Source organism: Sus scrofa, chromosome 5 (genome assembly GCF_000003025.6).
Source record: "Sus scrofa isolate TJ Tabasco breed Duroc chromosome 5, Sscrofa11.1, whole genome shotgun sequence".
Lineage (NCBI taxonomy): Eukaryota > Metazoa > Chordata > Mammalia > Artiodactyla > Suidae > Sus > Sus scrofa.
This window is the reverse complement of record NC_010447.5, coordinates 51,938,784-51,960,711: the sequence shown is the minus strand read 5'-3', so window position 1 is coordinate 51,960,711 and position 21,928 is coordinate 51,938,784. Positions and strand designations below refer to the sequence as shown.

Sequence of the window (21,928 nt, the reverse complement as noted above, 5' to 3'; positions counted from 1 at the left end):
AGTGATCCACTAGTAAAATGTTTGTGTCCCAGCCCTGAAATTCTGGACTCTATGGGTCTAGAAGTCTTAGTTAGCAAGAAAGAACTGCTTCTACCAGGGAAAAAAGCAATGGTTCCATTAACTGGAAGTTGAACTACCACTTGGCCAATTTGGGTTCCTCATGCCAGGAAATCGATGGGCAGAGAAGGGAGTTACTAGACTGGCTAGGGTGAGTGATCCTGACCATTAAAGGGAACTGGATTGCAGTGACACTGAAGGAGTAAGGAGAAGTACACCTGGACTGCAGGGGATCCTCCAAGGCGCCTTTTGGTATTCCCATGTCCTCTGACTAGAGTTAATGAAAAACTACAAAAACCCACTACAAGCAAACTGCTAAGGCAAATCCCACCAAGCAAGGTCCCACCACCAGGTCAGGTGCTTGCTGAGAACAAAGGGATATGGAATGAGAAGTTAAAGAAGACAGTTATAAAATACCAGCTCTGACCACATGATCAAGTACGAACCAAGAACTGTAATGGCTATACACGTTTCTTCCTTATTTGATACTCCTATATAAGCCAAATTTAGGTTTTCGTGTTGGTGGTTGGCTGGCTGATGGATGGATGGATTGATTAGATGGTCCTGCTCCCATTCCCCTAAATTCTAAAATAAAATGTGTTAATAGTAGGCTTACCTCATATCTCAGGATTTCAGTTAGAAGATTAAGGAGGATGTGATTCAGCAAGAAGAGGGCTGAGCATATCAAAGATGAATAGAGAATTCCTGTCCTCTTTGGGGTTGTGTATTTGGTTGTATGCAGGGCGTTTGTGTCATGCTGGGGAGCCAGAGATTTAGAAGGTAGAAGTGAAGCAGTAGCCACATTTTGACCTCATTGGCATGGGACAACAGCTGGGTCCACAATTCCAGCTGCTGCTAGATCTCCTTGGGGAAATAACAGGGCCTGCAGCTCCTCCAGATCCTATTGGTCCCCTCCTCCAGCTTCTCTGAACACTCAGCCAGGTTGTGTGCAACTCCACAGGGCAGTACACCAGCCTTCAGGCTGGCAGGTTCTGCATTGCCTAAACTGGAGGCTTTGAGGCAGTAAGAGACTAATACAGATTCTGGTAAGATTCATCTTCACAAGAAGTCGTTTGTTTTGGCATTCCCCATGGCATGTGCTTCTTCTCTTCCCAACTTCAGGCTGGGTGCCAGACATGCAGGCAGGCAACAGAAACAAAGAAAGGGCTTAACCACCTCCCACACTCACATCAAGCTGAACCCCTATAGTAAATCTCTTATGTCACTCACAGCCTAAGGGATTCTCCAATCAAGTCCTACCTGAGATAGATGTTAATGTCAACTCAGGCTACAAAGTCAACATCATTATATCTTAAAGTCCTAAAGGACTAAGTATATAAGGAAGTAAAAACAGTTGTAATACATCAGGGTCTTTTAATGTTTTTATCCCAAAGTACACCATCTCTAACACAGAATGTCCAACACGTGACTTTTATCATTGGAGATGAGACTGAAAAGAGAATGATTTCAATATTTCATGACAAAGACGGCTTATTATAGCTACTATATCTCAAGAGCACGAGGCATGGAGCAGGGATCACACCTCAGTGTGTGATCAGCTTACAGCTGATGCAAGGGAGGTGCCATTCTTCAGAAATAGCACGTTTTCTGGCAATATCCCACACTGAAGTTAACAATGAAAGGAAAGTGATTTGCCACCAGGGAGGTCATCAAGTCCAAACTAACAAAGTGTCTGAAGACAATTTCATAGGCATCTCAAATATAGTTCAACCAAGTGGGTAGAACAATAAAAGAGGTGAGTTATTTGAAAGGGGCACAACATTGTAAAGGCAACTATTCAAAGTAGTCACCTATTCTTAAATAAAAGATATGTATTTCATTATTCAGCTATCTTAAAATCATATCCTCCCAATAAAGCTTAAAGTCTTACTCAGTAGAATAACTCACACAATCCAAAAATAACTAGACAGAACTGGGCAAAGGTTCAGTAACTCTCATTTTGTCTCTTAGACGTTTATCTCTTGGGTTAGTATTTAATATAACTTAAATTGTTTCCATTTATTATTAACCCTTAGACTGTGAGGCTGTCATGAGAAAAAATCAAAACCTATGTCACTATTCATTTCATATTTATATTTAAATAAATTTTAAAGTCTGGGGAGCTGGGTAGGAGGATTCTCTATTTAAGAAAATCATTTATTTAAAGTTTGAAAAGAACCTAATTTTGTCACCTCACGGTTAGTGATAGTATGCAGCAAAGGCCATATTTTGTAGGTCATACTCTACAAAAGACAGGACATTAACCAGAGAAGTTCCTCATCCCAACCATCCACCTCTTAACTGAACAGGCACCAAGACCTCATTAATAAACACAATATAATCTGGTCAAGTTTAAAAAATAATAAGAATAAATGGGGGAGTTCCCATCTTGGCTCAGTGGTTAACAAACCTGACTAGTATCCATGAGGACATGGGTTCAATCCTTGGCCCTGCTCAGTGGGTTAAGAATCCGGCATTGCTGTGACCTGTGGTGTAGCTCACAGACACCGCTAGGATCTGGTGTTGCTGTGGCTATGGCGTGGGCCAGCAGCTGCAGCTCCAATTCAACTGCTAGCCTGGGAACCTCCATGTGCCAAGGGTGCGGCCCTAAAAAGACAAAAATGAATAAATAAATAAATAAAATAATGGATGGAAATACATCAAAATACCAAGAGTAGCTGCCTGGAAAAGGCAAAATGGATGTTTTTCTTTTATACTTTGAAAACACTCCAAGTAACTCCACTTATTGGGGCTTATCTCAAGGAAATAATCAAAGACACATGCAAAGCTTTAGACTCAAAGATGTTCAAAGCAAACTTTCTTACATTTTAAAAACGGAGACCACCTAAAAGTTCGGCACCAACACTAAAAGTGTTATTTAATGTCACTTCAAAGTAACAAAATACAGGGTAGTATCATAAATGGAATATTTACAACATAGAATTTATTTAACAATATGTCTATTTTCTATATTTATATTGTTTTTAAAAATCACATTACAAAATATGTACAAAATGTTAAAAATTTTGTTGAAAAGTAACACATCTAAATGTTACAGTTTTCTCTATTTTTTTGGCCACCCTCTAGCATATGGAGTTCCCAGGTCAGGGATCAACTCCAAGCCACAGTTGCAAGCTACACCACAGCTATGGCCACACCAGATCCTTTAACCCACTGTGCCGGGCAGGGATGGAACCTGCATCCTGGCACTGTAGAGACACTACCAATCCCGTTGGACAGCTGGAACTCCCTAAATGTTAAGTATTAATCTGAGCAGTGAAACTTTAAGTGATATTTTCTACTTTGTAATTTCTTAGGTTCCTAGCATGCTATCAAAAAACATATCATTCCTTGGAACTCTTATGTATTGCTTGGTCAGAATGTAAAATAGTGCAGCCACTACAGAAAATGGTACAGTGATTCCTCCCAAAAATTAAACATAGAAACACCATGTGATCCAGCAATGACAAATATTTGTAAGAATACAACCCACCCCCTGCCAAAAAAAAAATGAAAGCAGGGACTCAGATATTATACCAATGTTCACAGCAGCATTTTTTATAAAAGCCAAAAAGTTAAAAAACCCAAATGTCCACTGACAGACAAATGGATAAACAGAAGGTGGTATATACATACAAGGGAATATTATTCAGCCTTAAAAAAAGATACATGCTGCAAAATGGATGAAGTTCAAAGACATGCTTAAGCTAAATAACACAGATACAAAAAGGACAGATATTGTATGATTTCACTTATATGAGGTACCTAGAATGGTCAAACTCACAGAGACATATTGGTGATGGTTGCACAACAATGCAAATGCACGTAATGCCACTGAATTGTATGCTTAAAAGTAGTTAAAATGGTAATTTTGTTAAGAATATTTTACACAATTGGAGTTCCCGTCATGGCTCAGTGGTTAACGAATCTGACTAGGAACCATGAGGTTGTGGGTTCCATCCCTGGCTTCGCTCAGTGGGTTAAGGATCCAGCATTGCCGTGAGCTGTGGTGTAGGTCGCAGATGCAGCTCGGATCTGGCATTGCTGTGGCTCTGGCATAGGCCGGTGGCTACAGCTCTGATTAGACCCCTGGCTTGGGAACCTCCATATGCCATGGGTGCGGCCCTAGAAAAGGCAAAAAGACAAAAAAGGGAGTATTTTACACAATAAAAAAAATCTGCAAAAAACATCATTTCCATAACCAGAATTTTAAAACAAATATTTTAAAATTTATTTTTATTAAGACTTGTTTAGAGCAGCTTAAAGTTTCAGTCAAATTGAGGGGAAGGTACAGAGAAAAACAAAATTTTTTTCTTTTCACAGAACATGCAATTAGAAACAGAACCAAATGAATGACAAAATGTAATCATCTCACTAACCTGAAATGGATGCCATCCTAACGTTGGAGAGCCAAATTTCTTTCTAAAAATGAAAGAAAAGTCATAGCAGTAATTCTTTTTAAAACAGTACTGTTGATAATTCTCGATAATCTGTCACTACTAGGCACAAAAAAATGTTACAAAGTAAATTGTATACTGCAGTGACCTTTCAATAAGGACTACATGGCTCTTCTAATTCTACTTTTTATGGAAAATTCTCTAAATTTCAGAGAAGTGTCCAAAGTCACATAAACATATAACAACAAGGATGATATCATGAACACGGAAACATCCACCAGATACAAAGTGATGGCACAAAAAAGAGGAACGCTTTGAGGTTAAACAGTTTCAGCACTAAATTACTGTGTGATCTGAGCAAAGTCAGACAACCTGTTCCTCTCAGTCCCTTTCCCCATCTGTAAAATTGGATGATAGAATCCATTTACAAATTACAAGTTGGGTAGATTCAAATGTCCCAGATAAAGCAAAACCCATCAAGATAATACTAAAATTAATCATTTAACATTTTACCAAGTTTTTGCTTTAAAGGGTTCCAATTTAGGCTCAATCTGGAGTTTTTGCTTTGTTGGGTTTTTTTTGGGGGGGAGGGAGGCACACCTATGGCAAGTGGAAATTCCCAGGCCTGGAATCAAACCTACACTCAAGCCACAGCAGCGACACTGACAACACTGGATAATCCTCTTGCACCACAAGGGAATTCCAATTTAGGCTCAATATTAAAGGAGGAATTGGTATTCTACAGAAGGGTGAGACTTCAGAAGGAAAGAACATGAAAAGGTCTGAAGTCGGGGGAGGGGGAGACCTGGTTTGTATGAAGGAACTAATCATTATTTCTGAATGACTAAAACTGAAGAATACACAGTGGCAGGAGGTGAAGTTTGGGGGTAGGAACTTTATTTGGCTTGTACATAATCTCCTGCAACACCTCCCCCAACTCTGATATGGACAACCAACATTTTCCAAAACTAACTTGGAATGTTCTCTAAAGGTAGCTTCAGCATCCCCCTACCCTTCCTCAGACTGCTAACCTAATGCCTTCCTCATGTAGAATTCTAAAGCCAACACCAGACTGGAACAGGGTCTTCTTTGCCTCACTAAGTCTGCAATATCCACACCACTAAAAGACATTTAAGTAGAGGAGTAAACCAAGGACTTCTCATTCCTTATCTATATGAACACATCTTCACCATTTCATGGAACTATAACTCTCCTTCTCTAGACTGTAAGATTCTCCAGGAGGGCAAGGATTGAGTCTCTTGACTTCTATATCCACATAGCCTACAAAAGTGCTTGTCATTTAGGTTTGCTGAGATTGAAAGCAGAGGCAGGAGACTTTATCCTTTTTGTTCGTTTTGTCTTTTTTAGGGCCACAACACATATTGGCTAGGGGTCCAATCAGGGCTGTAGATGCCGGCCTACACCACCGGATCCTTAACCCAATGAGCAAGGCCAGGGATTGAACCTGCATCCTCATGGATACTAGTCAGATTCGTTTCCGCTGAGCCACGATGGGGACTCACGGAGCCTTCATCCTTAATGAAAGAATGTAATATACAAGCATTTCTCCCCAATATTCTAAATGATTTCTTGATTATATCATCTAAAAAAAAAAAAAACTGCTCATAAACCCCTTCCTGAAATGATGTGATTTAATAGCAAAAGCTATCTGAACATAAACTCCACCCAAAAATTAATGAGCTATCTATGATTAGTACTTCAGACAGAGCAGGTCTGTCAGAAGTATAGGCAGGCACTGTTAAAATCAAAAACAAATGGAGACCTGCCTTGAAAATTCCCTGGGCAGACAAAACCAGCACAGTCATACAAACAAAGCTTAATTTAGCTTATTTTGAAAGACTAACCTGACCTGGGGCATTTCTTGTTTATGCCTCTGGAAATCATAAGCAAAACTCAAACTGTTTCCCTAGGTTGGTATGAGGTAACCACTGACCGATTCCCTATTGTTTTAAAAAAATGTTAATATAATCAATAAGCGTCAAGAATAGAGTCACTGCCCTTACTAAATAAGATGCTTTACAACAATATATAGTCCAGAGTCTCATCCCATGTTTTTATTTGAGTGCTCCTGGTTGGCTAGCTGTCTTTCAGGTGGGTATGCAATGAACTTTTACTAATTACTACTTCCGTGATTGAGTGGTTTTATTTCTTCTGTATCTGAACTTCTGACAGCATCCTCAGGGACTCAAGTCAGTCATGCACGCTGGACATCAGGTACTACAGGCTAAATCACACATACGCATCATCCCTCTCCCCGCCACTGTATTTAGACGCAGTAACAATTTAATAATACCCTCCCCTAGGCGTCTCCAGTGGCGCTTCCCAATAAATGGTGGTTGCAAAAAAAAAAAAAAAAAAACCGTGGGTGACCAAGCCTCCAGTATGGAAAAGGCTAAAGATGCCCGAGCTGGGGAGGGGTCGGCAGCGGAACGTTCCCCTAAAGGCCGGAGTTCCATTAGAGCTGGGCGATGATGGAGAGTTCCATTAGAGGGGAAAGGGCACCCGTTTCGCCCTGCCAATGTAGTAGTGGAAGGAAGTGGCCCGGCCTCATGTCAAGCTAGAAAAAGAAATATTAGCTCTTTCAAAGCGGAAACAGGAGCTACCCCACAACCTCTCCCCAAGGCGTTAAGGAACACCCACGCCTCCCCGGTCTCCGACCCCAGGAAGCCCCACACTAAGATCCGTTACCCACCACTTTCAGCTGCGGTCCAATAAAAACTTCCCGCCACCAGGCTTTCCTTTCTCTCCAGCCGGGAGCATCCGCCCTTCCGGGTCGGTTTTTTCAGCCAATTGCAAGCAACACCCCTCTCTAATTGGTCGAGGGATGTGATCACCAGGTGCATCACTGAACAAGACAATTTATTATTGGTCGATCTTGGGAGCGGTTTTAGCCAATGGAAAGCAGCCTTGAAGCTGGGGTGGAGGCGGCTGCGTGTTTCCGGAAGACGTGGCGGCTCTTGCCTGGGCTGCTTCCCGGCTTCTTTTCTCCGACTCCGCTTCACACCCTGGCCGCCCCGAGGTGCTATCGCCGCCGCCCTCACCGCTGCAGCCATGATCTCCTTAACGGACACCCAGAGTAAGCAACTGCCCCGGAACCCCCGCCTCGAGCCCCTCACACCCCTTGCTCAGGCTGAGTGTCGCCCTCCCGCCCCCCGCCCGCCGGTGTTAATGAATGAAGCTACGCGACTGGGGCGGCGGCCTGGAGACTGAGCTAGGACTGCGGGCAGCTGGAGAGCTGCCTGGAGGCGCCGAGGGTTGCACTTATACTGGTGAACCTGGCCTGGGCCGGAGAGTCAGTGGAGTCTGGGGAGATGCCCGCGCTGGGAGGGGGAGCTTTTGGCGAGCGTCAGTCTCGCGCCAGGGTCGCGCCGCACTTACTCCCAGGGAGATGGGCGCTTTGTTCCCGCGGACGGCCGCGAGAGAAAGTTTGATGCGTGGTGCCCGCGGCCCATTCTTGAAGACACTTCTGCACATGACACACGTGGGGTCTTCTACAAGTTACTGCTGGTTGTTTGGGAGGCCGTGTTTTAAATGTCACCTATGGTAGGCTCTTTCTGAAAATGTGCTTACGCTTAAATATTTTGAGTATTTGCCTTGTGCCACCACTGGAAGCCGCCTTTTAAAAATCTTGTAAAATGACTTCACTTTTCTACCGGCTGATGTCTCCCCGGTAGTAAACTTTGTGATTAGTTAAACGATTTCTTTCATTAATATTGTATATTGTTTTGTGGCATGTTTTATTATTTCAGCATCTCTTTCTACCGGCCACAGAGTTCTCCAGGCCTATTTTATATCTAGGATTACACTGTTTTTTCTTTTTTCTTTTTTTATCTAGAAGAGTTAGACTTTTCTAACCTGTGTATCTTAATAATTTTGCATTTACATATCTGCCAACCCTGTGTTTCCTATCTTTTAATGGTCGTGAGGAGCTTTTTATCTCACTTTGTTTTATCTGCCACGCCTTTTTTTCTTATTCTGTATAACTTGAATTATAAAGATTTTAAGAATTAAACGGTCCATTGAAATAGCAATAGAATTTCATTTAAAAATGCTCTGTTTTAAAGTGGAGTTGGTAAGGTTTGGATTCAAGTTATGGCTAACTTGAACTTCATGCATCTTCTAGTATCTCCTGCACAAGGTGCCTCCCCAATCACTCTCCCTCACTTTCTCAGGTTGGACTGAGTCTGCACCTTGGATGCCCATTTTGGTCTACCTGTTCTGATCAGAGAAAATACAAGTATAGTACTTTTTTGTTTGTGAGGGGTTCTTTTTTTGGGGGGTGTGATTCTTTTTTAATTACTGTTAAAATAAAACTAGCAGTCATATAAAATTGTTTAAAAGCATCTTATTTCAGTTTACCATGTGCTTTAATATAAATCATTGTCCTTAATTCTTATAAAAGCCCTATAAGGCAAAGAATAATGTCTCTTATAAATTAAAGGAAGCTCAAAAGAAATTCAGTGTATAATCATACATGACAGAAACAAGAGTTGATTCTAGGTATGCCGGCTCAAAAACCTTTGTTCTTTTCACCATACCCTACTAGCATCTAAGAAGACTTGATAAACTTTATTTAAAATCTATCTTAGAATGATGAAATTCTTTCATAGCAAAAATTGTTGGAACAGTAAGTACTTATCCTGTAGAAACTATGCATTGATTTTTTTGAGAGAGCTTATGTAGGATAGTCGCAACCTATTTTTATTTATGATGCACAGTGCTCTGTTCCTCTCAGTTAAAACCAGAATTTAAAGCTGCTCAAGGGCAGTTCCCATTGTGGCTCAGCAGAAATTAATCTGACTAGCATCCATGAGATCGAATGTTTGATCCCTGGCCTCGCTCAGTGGGTTAAGGATCTGGCACGTTGCAGTGAGCAGTGGTGTAGGTTGCAGATGTGGCTCAGATCCCACGTTGCTGTGGCCGTGGCACAGGCCTGCAGCTACAGCGCCAATTAGACCCCTCGTCCAGGAACCTCCATATACCACAAGCGTGGCCCTAAAAAGACAAAAAAATAAAGTCCAAGGAATTTAGTAGAACTGTATACATAATTTGATAGAATGCATTTCTAATTCTACTAATTACTCAGAAGATGTACTTAATCTCTGTATAGTTTTCCTAACAGCTAATTCTCCTGAGTCTATGATTATTACATGAATTAAAATATGAATTACTTATCCTGTGCATAGGAATTCTCTTCTATTTTTTTATTTTATAATTTTTTAAATTAAAGTATAGTTGATTGGAGTTCCCATCATGGTGCAGCGGAAACGAATAAGACTAGGAACCATGAAGTTGTGGGTTCAATCCCTGGCCTCGCTCATTAGGTTAAGGATCTGGCATTGCCGTGAGCTGTGGTGTAGGTCTTAGACGTGGCTCAGATCTGGCATTGCTGTGACTGTGGCATAGGTGGACAGCAACAGCTCTGATTAGACCCCTAGCCTGGGAACCTCCTTATGTGCAAATGTGGCCCTAAAAAAAAAAGACCAAAAAAAAAAAAAAAAAAACATAAGAAATAGAAAAGAATAAATAATATAGTTGATTGACAATGTTGTGCCAATTTCTGCTGTACAGCAAAGTGACACAGTCATATATATACATTTTTTTCCTTTTCTTAGGGATTCTTTTCTATTGAAGTCTTATAGGAACAAGTGCCAGATGTACATCCTTCCAAAAACTAGAACAAAGGGGTTGGGTTGGAATATGGCAGGATAGGAAGCATTCTCCTCACTTCATTTACTTGGTGAGAAAGATGAAATTATACTCTTTGGTGCTCATTTGCCAAATGTTTTTTTGATAAGACAGTGGATTAGAACAGAAAATGATTAGGGAACCGAAAGCTATTTGGATGATTTCAAGTAGTGTTTGTATGTGTGTGTTTAGCTGTAGAAATTGGCCATCATTCACATGATTTGCTAAGATTATTCTGGGTTCCTGACTCTGGGAGAGGATGAGGAGTATTAATCAGAGTGAATAGCAGTTCATGATTGTTTTAAGGGACTCTATAATAGCACTCCCCACCCCACCTCACCCCCCAAAAAACTCTCCAGATTTATTGAGGAGGATGGAGTGGAGTAGTTCCTGTGCTGCCTCTAAATCTTTACTTCATTATGTCACATTGCCTGAAATTCTACCATGATATTCAGTTGAATTCTTTATTCAGACATTTTCTCTTTTTGAAAGGGTATAGTAAAAAAAAAAAAAAAAAAAACAGTCTGCCTTAAAATGTCTTAAGTAAGATATCAAAATGCTAATAATGACTGTCACTGGATTAAGAATATCCCGCCTCAAGAAACTTCTACAGTTAGCTTTTGGTTTTAGATAATTTTGTTGTATTAGATTGCTTTTATCAGATTGTTCTTTTAAAAATGTCCTGCATGCACATGCATGCACACATACGGGCAAGGGGAATGGAAGTTTGATAGTGCACCAAGAGGAGGATAAGTTTATATTACTGAGTATGATTCTGGTGGTGAGGTGGCAGCTCTAACTAGGGCTTTAATATACAGAGGGCTTATAAGTATACAGGCATAGGGAAGAGCAGAATTCTGGAGGGGAGCCAGTGAAGGCCAGTTTGAGACTTTTGACCCATTCGGATCAGGGATTGTTTGGGAATAACATGCTAGTGTCAGCTACAAACAAAATGTTACAGGCAACCCTTTCTTGCTGGACTACATTGGATAAAGTAAGTAGGAATATTTTGGTTCCCATGTTATCCTTGTCAGCTTTGGAGCCTGAAGACTGGATTTTGAATTCTAGCCTGATTCCACACCACCACCACCACCACACACACACACACACACACACACAAACACACACACTTGCTGATTCCATGATCAAGGGTAAATTACTAATCTCTCTGAGTCTTTAGTTGCCCACATGAAACATGGGGCCAGTACTACTTTTTCCCTCACAGTTTTGTTAAAGGAATTATGATGAATTTGTATAAGTGTTTTGTTAAATGTAAAACCATATACAGACATTGACCTTTTTCACTGCAGTCCATTTTTAATCGTTCTCCCAACATCTACTTAGTCATGTTAGTAACAAGCTACTTAGGTTAAACTTGAATCACCTAAATTGCCCAGAAGTTCAGCATACTCCAGATGCCCTTGAGTTTCATTTAACCAAATCGTATTTAACCTGCGGGGGAAAAAAAATCCTCTGGGCAGCCGTGTGTCATGATGGTTAAGCACACCGACTTTGGATTTGAATAGACCTGAATTCCAGCACTTCACCACAAGTGTGGCTTTAGACAAATTAGGTCAATTCTCTCAACCTTTGTTTTCTCCATCTATAAAGTGATGTACTGGTACCTACCTTGCCATAGCATTGGGAAAATTATGTTCTGTAAGGTATGTAAAGCCCCTCATAATGGCCAGTTCATGGTAAATTCTCAATATGAAGTAGCTGAATTGCCATATAAGTTTCTTTATGAGGAACAAACATCTCAAAATGTTTATGTAATCATTAGGACAGTTTGTGAAAAGATAGAAGTGAGTCATATTTAAATAAGTCAGCTGCCAATGATTGGGTCCTAACTACCAAATAATTATTCAATGGAATTTGACTTGCTCTAGGAAATTATGTGACGTCAACATTTATTTTGGTAAAGTCTGTTAAGGCATTTAGGTGTGAAAGTAAGAGCCTGCAGTTTTCATAGGAATTTATGTCTGGAATACACTTAGCAGTGTAGTTTTGGACAGGGGCCTGAACTCTTTTAGACTAACTTTTGGAGGAAATGGTAGCTGGAAGGGAAGGCAGAAGTTACTGTAAGTTGAGGAGGTGAAGGATGTCAAAAAAAGGCATGTGATATAAATTTTCAGCTCGTCAGAACATTTAGCATGGCTTGAATTTTTAAGTAGCCATGATCTTCATTTTAGCTTTCTAGAGCTGTGGCAAAAAAAGTTAAGTAGCAGATCCAAAATCACAATTGTGTATTTAAAGTTGTGTTTTCGAAAACTTGGTAGTTTCTTCTCTCATTGTTTTATGCAGATAGTGCTGCTAGGTAAAGTAAGAACTGATGACTGTTTCCTCAAAACAAAACAAAATGATCAAGGAAGTAATTCAGTGGATTGTGCTTTATAACATTAACAAAACAGTACAATTGTAATCTTAGAAAGTTAAGACGTTTCAGACTTAAAGGTAAGTCTAGAGAGCATTACTACAATAGAATTATTAGTTTGATACAAAGGATGAATACAGGATTAAACGCTTATACTTTCTCCATCACTTTATACTCACTACCTAGAACAGTTCCTGGCATCTAGAAGTTGACTGACAGTTCTTTGTTTCTGAATGAAAAAGTGAAAATCCAGAATATTTATATTAGGTCACTGTTTGAAATATTAGAGAGGTGAGTTTAGGATTCTTAGACTAAATATGAGAATGGATTCATAGCTGAGATAAATATGTAGATGCTAAATCCATAATAAGTCATCAAGAAGTTCAAGGTGATGCCTAACCCTCTGAAAATTGACTTTTGAGGCGACAGCCACTTGATCCTCAAAATCTCTGCTCTTGCCATTGTGAGAATCAGTGTGTAATCAAGCGAAGTGTATTTTGCTGACCTCCAGTAGCATTTCTAGTGGGTTAAGGAAGGAATTCATTTTAAGAGGAGAGAGAAGGAACTGCAGATATTGTGCATATGAATACTAGTTGTGGACTATGAAAGGAGACAAAGAGCAAAATAAACCCATATACTATGTCTAATGCCAGGAGGAGTCTAGGGAGGGAAAAAATATACAACCAAAGGTTTAGAATCCTGATTTATCTCTCTCTATTATGGGTATGTTTGTGAGAAATGTGCTCTCTCTCTCTTATAAGGCTTAGAAATTCCCATTCATATTTTAAATTTGGGATGGGAGTTCCCTTGTGGCACAGCAGGTTAAGGATCCAGCATTGTCATGGCAGCAGCTGGGGTCACTGCTGTGGCTTGGATTCAACCATGCCTTGGGCATGGCCAAAAAAATTGGGGTGAGGGGGTGATTTGCTGATGTTAATTTGTTGTCGTAGATCTTAATGAATGTCATTATAAAGTTAACCTGCAGTGTTGTGGTCCTGTTTCCTTATATCAGACAAAAAAGAAGCTGAAATTTTTTTTTAGTTAGTTTAAAGAGAACTTAATGTAACTTTAATTTTTCTCTGCCTTTAACCATATAACTTATATTGCAGAAATTGGAATGGGATTAACAGGATTTGGAGTGTTTTTCCTGTTCTTTGGAATGATTCTCTTTTTTGACAAAGCACTACTGGCTATTGGAAATGTGAGTTTTTCAATATATATTTTAACTAAATTCATAAGGAAATTGTAACTACAAATGAATTATTGACTGCTGTTAAGCTGGGGGGTGGGAGTTCCTGTTGTGGCTCAGTGGTAATGGATCCAGCTAGTATCCATAAGGACGGGGGTTTCAATCCCTGGCCTTGCTCAGTGGGTTAGGGATCTGACATTGCCGTGAGCTGTGGTATAGGTCGCAGACGTGGCTTGGATCCCAAGTTCCTGTGGGTGTGTTGTAGGATGGTGTAGGCCAGCTCCAATTCAACCCCTAACCTGGGAACTTCCATATGCCACACACGCAGCCCTAAAAAGCAAAAACAAACAAACAGAAAAAAAAAAACGGGTAGAAATAATTCACTACTCATGTGAAGAGTCTCGTCACACATTCTCTGTTTCCATCAGGAATGAAAGCTGTCAGCTTTCTGTTTAAATAAAAGGTAAACATTTAGTGCAGTTTTCTAATTCCATAACTGTTCTGTCAAGTATTTGGTATGTGGTTTACAATAGATTAAATCAAGACTCCCTTTAAATAGGCATTCAAAATAGATGACTTGATAGCCCCATATCTTGGTAAATTTGTTAAATATGTTTTGACTTTAAACAGCTGAGATTTAACATTTGCTTCAATAGCATAAAATGAACAGATTTTTTTTTTAAAAAATATGTCTCTATTAGTAATTGACCTGCTAAGAAAGATGTATATATTGTTTATTTGGAATGTGTAATCTGTTGTCGGCTTGTGAAGGCTGTGTAAGAGTTCTAGAAATAGATGATAACCCTTCTAAAAGGGCAGTGAAGTTACTGAATAACGAGTAAATATCTTTGAATATTTTATAGTAACATTGGGCTTTTAACTGTATGTTGGAAAATACAAAGGATAACAGAGTTGTTCAAAATCTGTGTTTTAATAAATAATAATATAAACAGCATTGGTATCTCAGAATGTGAAGCTTACTGTTAGGCTTAATTTAAAAAAATGAAGAAAGGCAAATATATGGGAATAAAACCTTGGAAAACTCAAGCTTATCCATTATCTGAAAACATACAAAATATAAGACTATTTGAGAACACATGGCTGTATTTTATTTTTGGAATTAATAAAGCTACCAGATTCCTGGAACTAATAAAGCTAGGGTCTTCTTGCTGGCTTTGCATGGTTTCTACTATCATCTGGGCCATGTCAGTTTTTCTTCCATCCATAGGAACTCCTACGCCCCCGATAAAGTTTTCAGAACCAGCAGTGCCTTCGGTTGACATATTTCTAGGCACCTTCCCTCTTTAGCCTTGCTGCTCATCTTGGTGCTTAACTAAGCCATCACCATCTAGCTAAACCCGAGGAAACCACTGCAGATGCAGACGCCTGTGGGTAATACCTAATCTTGCTTTTTCTTTTCTTCATATAATCAAGATAGAAGAGGACTGAAAAGAATGGAAAACAGCTGCAGCTTTAACATGGTTCTGCCTCTTGCTGTGCATTGTAGTTTTCTCTGGCCATTTGCCCACATTAAAAGCCACATGTCCTACTTTTTAATTAGATTTAGCTTTAACCTTACTTTTTAAATGTATGCAGTGTGTTTAACTATTTTTTCTATGTTGCGTTTCTTTCTCTTCTAGGTTTTATTTGTGGCTGGCTTGGCTTTTGTAATTGGTTTAGAAAGAACATTCAGATTCTTCTTCCAAAAACATAAAATGAAAGCTACAGGATTTTTCCTGGGTGGTGTATTTGTAGTCCTTATCGGTTGGCCTTTGATAGGCATGATCTTCGAAATTTATGGATTCTTTCTCTTATTCCGGTAAGGCAACCACTTTATTTTATTTTTTGTCTTTCAATAAACCATTGTGTCGAATAACAGAGACCCAAATATGTTTATCAGTTGTAGATGATTGCTTATGTAAGGGTATAAACATGTCTCCTACAGTATTTTCAATGTAATAGAATTCATTTTGTTGGCATTTTAAGCCACTCTCTTTATGTGTGCTATTTTTATCAGCTAAACAGTGATAGAAAAATACATAGGTCCAGCATTTGGGGGGGGCACACCCACAGCATGTGGAAGTTCCCAGGCTAGAGATCAAACCCCCACCACTGCAACAGCCCGAGCTGGATCCTTAACTGGCTACACCACAGAAGAACTCCAGTCCAGCATTTTAATACATAGACCCTGACACTGCACAGTTACTGCCACTTGATGACACTTCCTTTAGTGCATATAGTTATTAGAAAATTGAGTTGTTTGTTTTTTTTCCTCTTCCAGCCACCCCGAAGCATATGGAGTTCCTGGGCCAGGGATCAGATCCAAGCCACAGTTGTGACTTAAGCCACAGCTCTGGCAGTGCCAGATCCTTAACCCCAGGCTCCCAAGATGCTGTCGATCTCATTGTGCCACAGCAGGAACTCCAATATACTTAAGATTTCTTTTCTTTTTCTTTTTTTTTTTTTTTTGCCATACCCATGGCACATGGAAGTTCCTAGGGCAGAGATCAAACCTGCGCCATGGCAGTGACCTGAGTCACAGAAGTGACAACACCGGACCCTTAACCCACTGAGCCACCAGGGAACTCCTTAGAAAATTTTGGAACAAATACATTGTGAGAGGTTTTGATGAGTTAATATTTTACAAATGCTACTTCCCAAGTAAATAAAAGCATGCAATGTGAGAAGATAACTTTTAAGTAAGTCAGTTTAATTATTTATTCAAGAAAGGTATATCATTTGTCTTCTAACCTGCCAAGTGCCATATTGCCCCCAGGAGACATAAAAATGAATTAAGTGCTGAATCTGCTTTAGAGAATCTCTCGTTTCTAATCTGGGACATAAACTGGAAAGATACCAGTGGGAAATAATTGTAATGCCATTATAGATGTACCTACAGATTGCTATAGAAACACAATTAAGGAAGGGATCAAATCCAGGGAGAAGTAAGAAGTTTTAATTGAATTCGGACATCTCTAAAACATTCAAAATTTTAAAAGAATTCTTTAGTTTTACATGGCTAATGGTCAGTTTTGGTAATAGAGAATGTGTTCCTTCTAAGAATTTTTTTCCCTCTCCCAGGGGCTTCTTTCCTGTGGTTGTTGGCTTTATTAGAAGAGTGCCAGTCCTTGGATCACTCTTGAATTTACCTGGAATTAGATCAGTAAGTAATCATAGATTTGGCAATATATTTTTTTAAACCATCAGAATAAATGCTCATTGATGCTCTCTTAGGAAATTGAAGAGTTGATACATAATTGGTAAGTTTTTTATTATGAGATAAATGGTTGCATCCCATAAATCACGGTTACCATGAATATTAGAGAAAGTAATCATTGCCAAACCTATAAAAACTGAAATTTGGCTTCGCTGTATCCATTTTTAATATTGTTCTCTATTATTTTCATGCAACTTGGATTGGTATGCTATGCCACCTTCCTCTTTGAGAGTTCAAGACACTTTTCAGTTCAAAAAAAAAAAAGACGCTTTTCAGTTAATTTTTTTATGATCTCTAATTTTAGAAGCAGCAATATAAAAGAACACCATTATTTCTTACAAATATTCCCTCTCATGTACTATATCACCAAATGAGGTGCATTCAAGCAGTTAAATAGAGCATTGTGATACTGGGAGTCAGATGCTAAAATTTTGTTCCCAACTCTGTCCATAGTTAGAACAGTCTTGTCAAATCTTTTTCTCCCGGGTGGGTCATTAGCCTCTTACAGTTGTTTACAGGTATGTGTCGATATTTCTAGAGAGATAGTCCATAGCATGTATTGAATTCTCAAAAAGCTAAAGGATGGCTTACCCACTAAGAATAGGTACCACTATAAGCCTAATCTCATTTCCATTGTGAAATCAGTTTTAGAGTCAGAAACTTGGAGCCCAGATAACCTACATATTTGAAGTTACCTTGGGAGAGAGAGTGTTGCACTTTCTCTCCACCTAAATTTACCTTAAAATTCTAATGAATCTTTGTTTTGAGAGCAGCTTTTAGTTTCAGTGTGACAGTCATCTATTTGTGATACTATAAAGTATTGGCACCTAGGCTTATAGGGGTATATCCTGATCTCATTTGCATTAATCTCCAAACTCATGCAGTAGTCAATGTTGTGTATACCTAGAATATCAATTATGTTTCCTAATAATATTACTTCTTTATAATAAATGTTTTAAGTAAAAGTATGAATAGTGACATGAAAGAAAGGGTTGTTGGTTGCTAGATTTTTAAAGTATTATGGCCACTTGGGTTATGTAACTTTTAATATCTCCACTACTTACTTTGTTTCAACATTTGTTTGCATCACCATCGGGAATGCTGAAGAAAGCCCAATTGCTTTATATTTGGGGTGGAGTAACCAAAGTAAATAACCACTTGCATTAATGTGTGTTAAAACTTATGTTCCGTAATTATCAATTTATGCTTGCATCATTAAGTCTATTTTTAATGCCATTGCCACTTTCAGTCTGAAGTCCAGAATACACATTTAAAGTATTTTTAGTCAATAGCTGTTGTTAATTATTGAACTTAATGGAGTTAAATCTGTTTGTTCAAAGACTACATAGGCCCAGAAGAGATCCACAATAATGGTCAGTTGAAATATCTTATTGGGGTCATTAATGCATGAATGGCTGACATTTAGCTTTTTATTGTGGTTTTTTTTTTTTTTTTTTTTTGGTTTTTTGTTGTTGTTGTTGTTAAGTTAGCACTGTTAACTTCATTTTATCCACTTTTTTTATTCATTGTGTTGCATTTCTCACGTTGCACCCTTAAAGTCATGTGTATAACATATCATGCAAAAACAACTTACAGAAAACAAAAATTTTACCACACATTTAGTTGTCAAAGGATGGTGGTGAGTAGTATTGGATTAATCATTGTCAGTCATACCTTGAATTTCCACAACTCTTAGAAAGCTGGGTTTTTTAATCAACATTTAAAGTATTGATATGTTTTATAATACTCTAGGCTTTCTTTTAATTATCTGTTTTTCTTCTTGCAGTTTGTAGATAAAGTCGGAGAAAGCAACAATATGGTATAACAACAAGTGAATTGAAGACTCATTTAAAATATTGTATTATTTATAAAAATCTTTTGAAGAATATTCAGCACAAAATTAAATTACATGAAATAGCTTGTTATGTTCTTTACAGACGTTTAAAACGTATAGCCTACAAAGTACCAACAGCAGTTAGCAAAGAAGCAGTGAACACAGGCTTCTAATCAAGTGATCTAAGAAGTCAGCAAGCAAACCGAAGGAGACGAAATCTGTGTTACAATGCATATGGAAACTCCTGAAGGCGATTTTTATTGTTTTTCCACAATGTGCGAAACACAGCCATCCTTAGAGAACTGTAGCGCGTGTTTCTTTTCTTTTTATTTTGAAGATGCAAGAGCACCTGTAGGTATGTGCTTTTTAGAAATGTGCACTGCAACGGCAGAAATATTTCCAGTTGCACTGTGTCTCTGAAGGTGATGCATGAGTTAGATTGGATTATGTCATTTTAATATATTAAAACCAGGAAAACCCAGTGTCAATGTATGAATCACTTTTTTTATTATTATTATTTTTGGTAAATAATATGGTTAAAATAAACCTTTTTTGGTTCCTTTGAATCTTAATCTTTTAAAGCCAGATGAAAATCTGAACTAGATATTCTTTGTTGGAAGATGCAAAGGTCATTCTTTACTAGCTTGTAGTTTCTAAGTTGTAGCTGACTCAGCACTTTTTCGTTCAGCACCACACTTTTGAAATCCTCATACTTCTTGGGACTCTCACCTGAGCAACTGTATTTTTCATAACATGTTAGCATTTAACAAAAAGCATTCTTGCCCAAGAAAGAGTCTGTTACTTAGCTTGTTTCATTGAATAGTCTTTTATTTAAGATAATAAGTAATGCAAACCAAGTGGATTTTTCCATGTCATGATACAGTTCTCTTATTTTTTAAATTTTTTTTAGCAATGGTTTATTTTGCTTTTTATAAATTAACTGCTTTTTATAAATCTAACTACTGGCGATGTTTAAGGTGTAATGTGTTCAAAGGCTAAACTTATACTGTTTTTTAAAAGCTATTCACATAAGCCAAGTTTTCCCTTATTGTCATCTTTTTCACAACTTAAAAATGAAATGCATAATATGTACTTCATATGATCACTCTTCATCCTGAGTTCATGGAGAGAATATCTGAGTTCACATGCTACAGTTATTTTATTCAATTAAACTGGCTATAGTCCTGAAAAAACATGACACTACAAAAATGATGTGTTGTTTTCTCTACTATTGCTGCTTGACAGGCAGTAGGAAACGGTGGTTTCTTCTTTAGTAGTTTTCCAAAGTGGCACCCTTTTGGTAGATGTAGGAAGACATTTCAACAGCCATTGTACTGTTTGTTTTACCACTAATGATTGTATTATTTACTCTTTTTTTAATGCATAAAATCAGAGTTGAAATTTGTGATTTTTATTTACAAACGTGTCTATAAAATATATTACAGCCTATGTGATTTTTAGTTAAATCTCTTGATGCACAGAGAAGCCCTAGCCTTGCTCATCTAAAGAAGGAAAGACTTGGTGTTTATTAGTGTAATGGTTCAGTCTTGTGGATTACTGTCTCTTTGGTACTGGCATTTGACTTACAACATAATCTGTGAAAATAGATGATATGGACAAAATGAGACTCCTACCTCAATAGTTCATGGAATAATAAGAAACCTAGTGCTGTGTCTAATGTTCTTCAAAGAAGTAATATCCTCATTTGGAGAGTGTCAGATAAATACATACTTGGGGGACTGACTTATACAAGTTGCCCTGTAGGACTCTGTTATACGTATTTTTGACTGACCCAGATTATTATTACAGTGGCTAGATAATTCTACCTTTTTAGAGCAAGAACAGTATCTGTTAATATAAGGAACATCTATATTATTTAACTCCTTTGTAGACATGAATTTCTATCAAAATATTCTTTGCACTGTAATGGAGCTCTCTTTTTCAACAATCATATTTCAGAAAGCATTATTAGAAGGACATAGAGGATGTGATCATCTCCCAATCTTTAGTAAGACTGAGAGGCTTGGAGCAGTTTTCAGTTTTAAATGAGTCCATAGTTTATCTCAAATGTGAGTTTGGGACTGCTTGGCAGCATTGGGACTGAACCATTGATGAGGCTTTATTTTTAAACATAGTCATCTTTGGACAGAAAGCCCTGTCCATCATGTTTCTTCCTTTCCAAAGTTAGTCTTCTGTCTTTGTGACAAAATACTTTGATTATTGCTATAAAGATGGAGGAAAAGCTCTACTACTACTTAGCCTTAAGTGTTTCTGGCATTGTTCAAATGTATTTTCTGTAACAGAAACCTATTTGGAATGTTTTTCTTTTCCCCTTACAAATTGTAATTCCTGAAATACTGCTGCTTTAAAAAGTCTCACAGATTATATGATCTAACAATTGAATATTGTAAATACACTTGTCTTACCTCTCAATAAAAGGGTACTTTTATATTAATTGCTGGTTGTCTTAGCTTGGGCCACTATAACAAAATTCTACAAAGTGTCTTAAACAACAGCTGTTTACTTCTCATAGTTCTGGATGCCAGGAAATTCAAAATGAAGGTGCTGATAAATTCAGTTCCTAGGAAGGTCTCTCTTGGCTTAAAGAATGGCTGGTTGCCTTCCCACTGTGTCCTCACACACAGGGAGAGAAGGAGCTCTCTTTTAAAAGGGCACTAATCCTGTCATGGGAAGCTCCATCTTAGTAACCTCATCTAAACCTAATATCCTCCCAAAGGCCCCACCCCCAAATACCATCATATGAATTTGAGGGGACATAGTCAATCCATAACAATGGTCAGATATATTTTTATTAATTCTAAATTCTAGAATTTTTATAAATTCTAGAAATTTAGCATTGCATAATAACCCACCTTATGATTTTTAAAATTAGCCTTATATGTAATTTCCTTTTTTATAAATGATCACATCTTTCATTTCCAAATTGTTTAAATGTAATAAATAGAAATAGACTATGTTTAAAAAACGAGCAATGGATTTAGAATTAGTGGAGAAATGCTTGACTTTTTTTTCAGCATGGAAGGAATATATAACACGGAAGTCTTTGTGACTTAAAATCACTTAACATCTGCAATGTTTTGATATTAAACTAAAGTAAGATGGAAAACTAGTGACCAAATCCAAATCTACC

At 38.1% G+C, this 21,928-nt stretch overlaps 2 protein-coding genes across 3 annotated transcripts in view; one reads left to right on the top strand and one right to left on the bottom strand.

The window, feature by feature from the left end:
• RECQL (RecQ like helicase) overlaps positions 1 to 7,252 on the bottom strand; it is a 42,160-nt gene extending 34,908 nt beyond the window's left edge. Inside the window, 2 exon segments of one of the 2 annotated variants that reach the window (NM_001253707.1) lie at positions 4,437 to 4,479; positions 7,168 to 7,252. In NM_001253707.1, coding sequence (NP_001240636.1) covers positions 4,437 to 4,452 — 16 coding nt within the window. In that variant the 5' untranslated portion in view covers positions 4,453 to 4,479; positions 7,168 to 7,252. 2 annotated transcript variants of the gene reach the window in all.
• Positions 7,398 to 21,232, top strand: GOLT1B (golgi transport 1B). The gene is made up of 5 exons (NM_001243500.1): positions 7,398 to 7,551; positions 13,647 to 13,738; positions 15,367 to 15,545; positions 16,808 to 16,889; positions 18,730 to 21,232. Exons 1-5 carry the CDS (start codon positions 7,527 to 7,529, stop codon positions 18,766 to 18,768), a joined length of 417 nt encoding a protein of 138 aa, NP_001230429.1. The 5' UTR covers positions 7,398 to 7,526; the 3' UTR covers positions 18,769 to 21,232.

Bases quoted from the DNA above. Each gene is read 5' to 3' on its own strand.
- GOLT1B (NM_001243500.1), top strand. From the start codon at position 7,527: ATGATCTCCTTAACGGACACCCAGA. The intron at 7,552-13,646 runs GTAAGCAACTGC...CTTATATTGCAG, and splicing joins CTCCTTAACGGACACCCAGA to AAATTGGAATGGGATTAACA. The intron at 15,546-16,807 runs GTAAGGCAACCA...TCCCTCTCCCAG, and splicing joins GGATTCTTTCTCTTATTCCG to GGGCTTCTTTCCTGTGGTTG.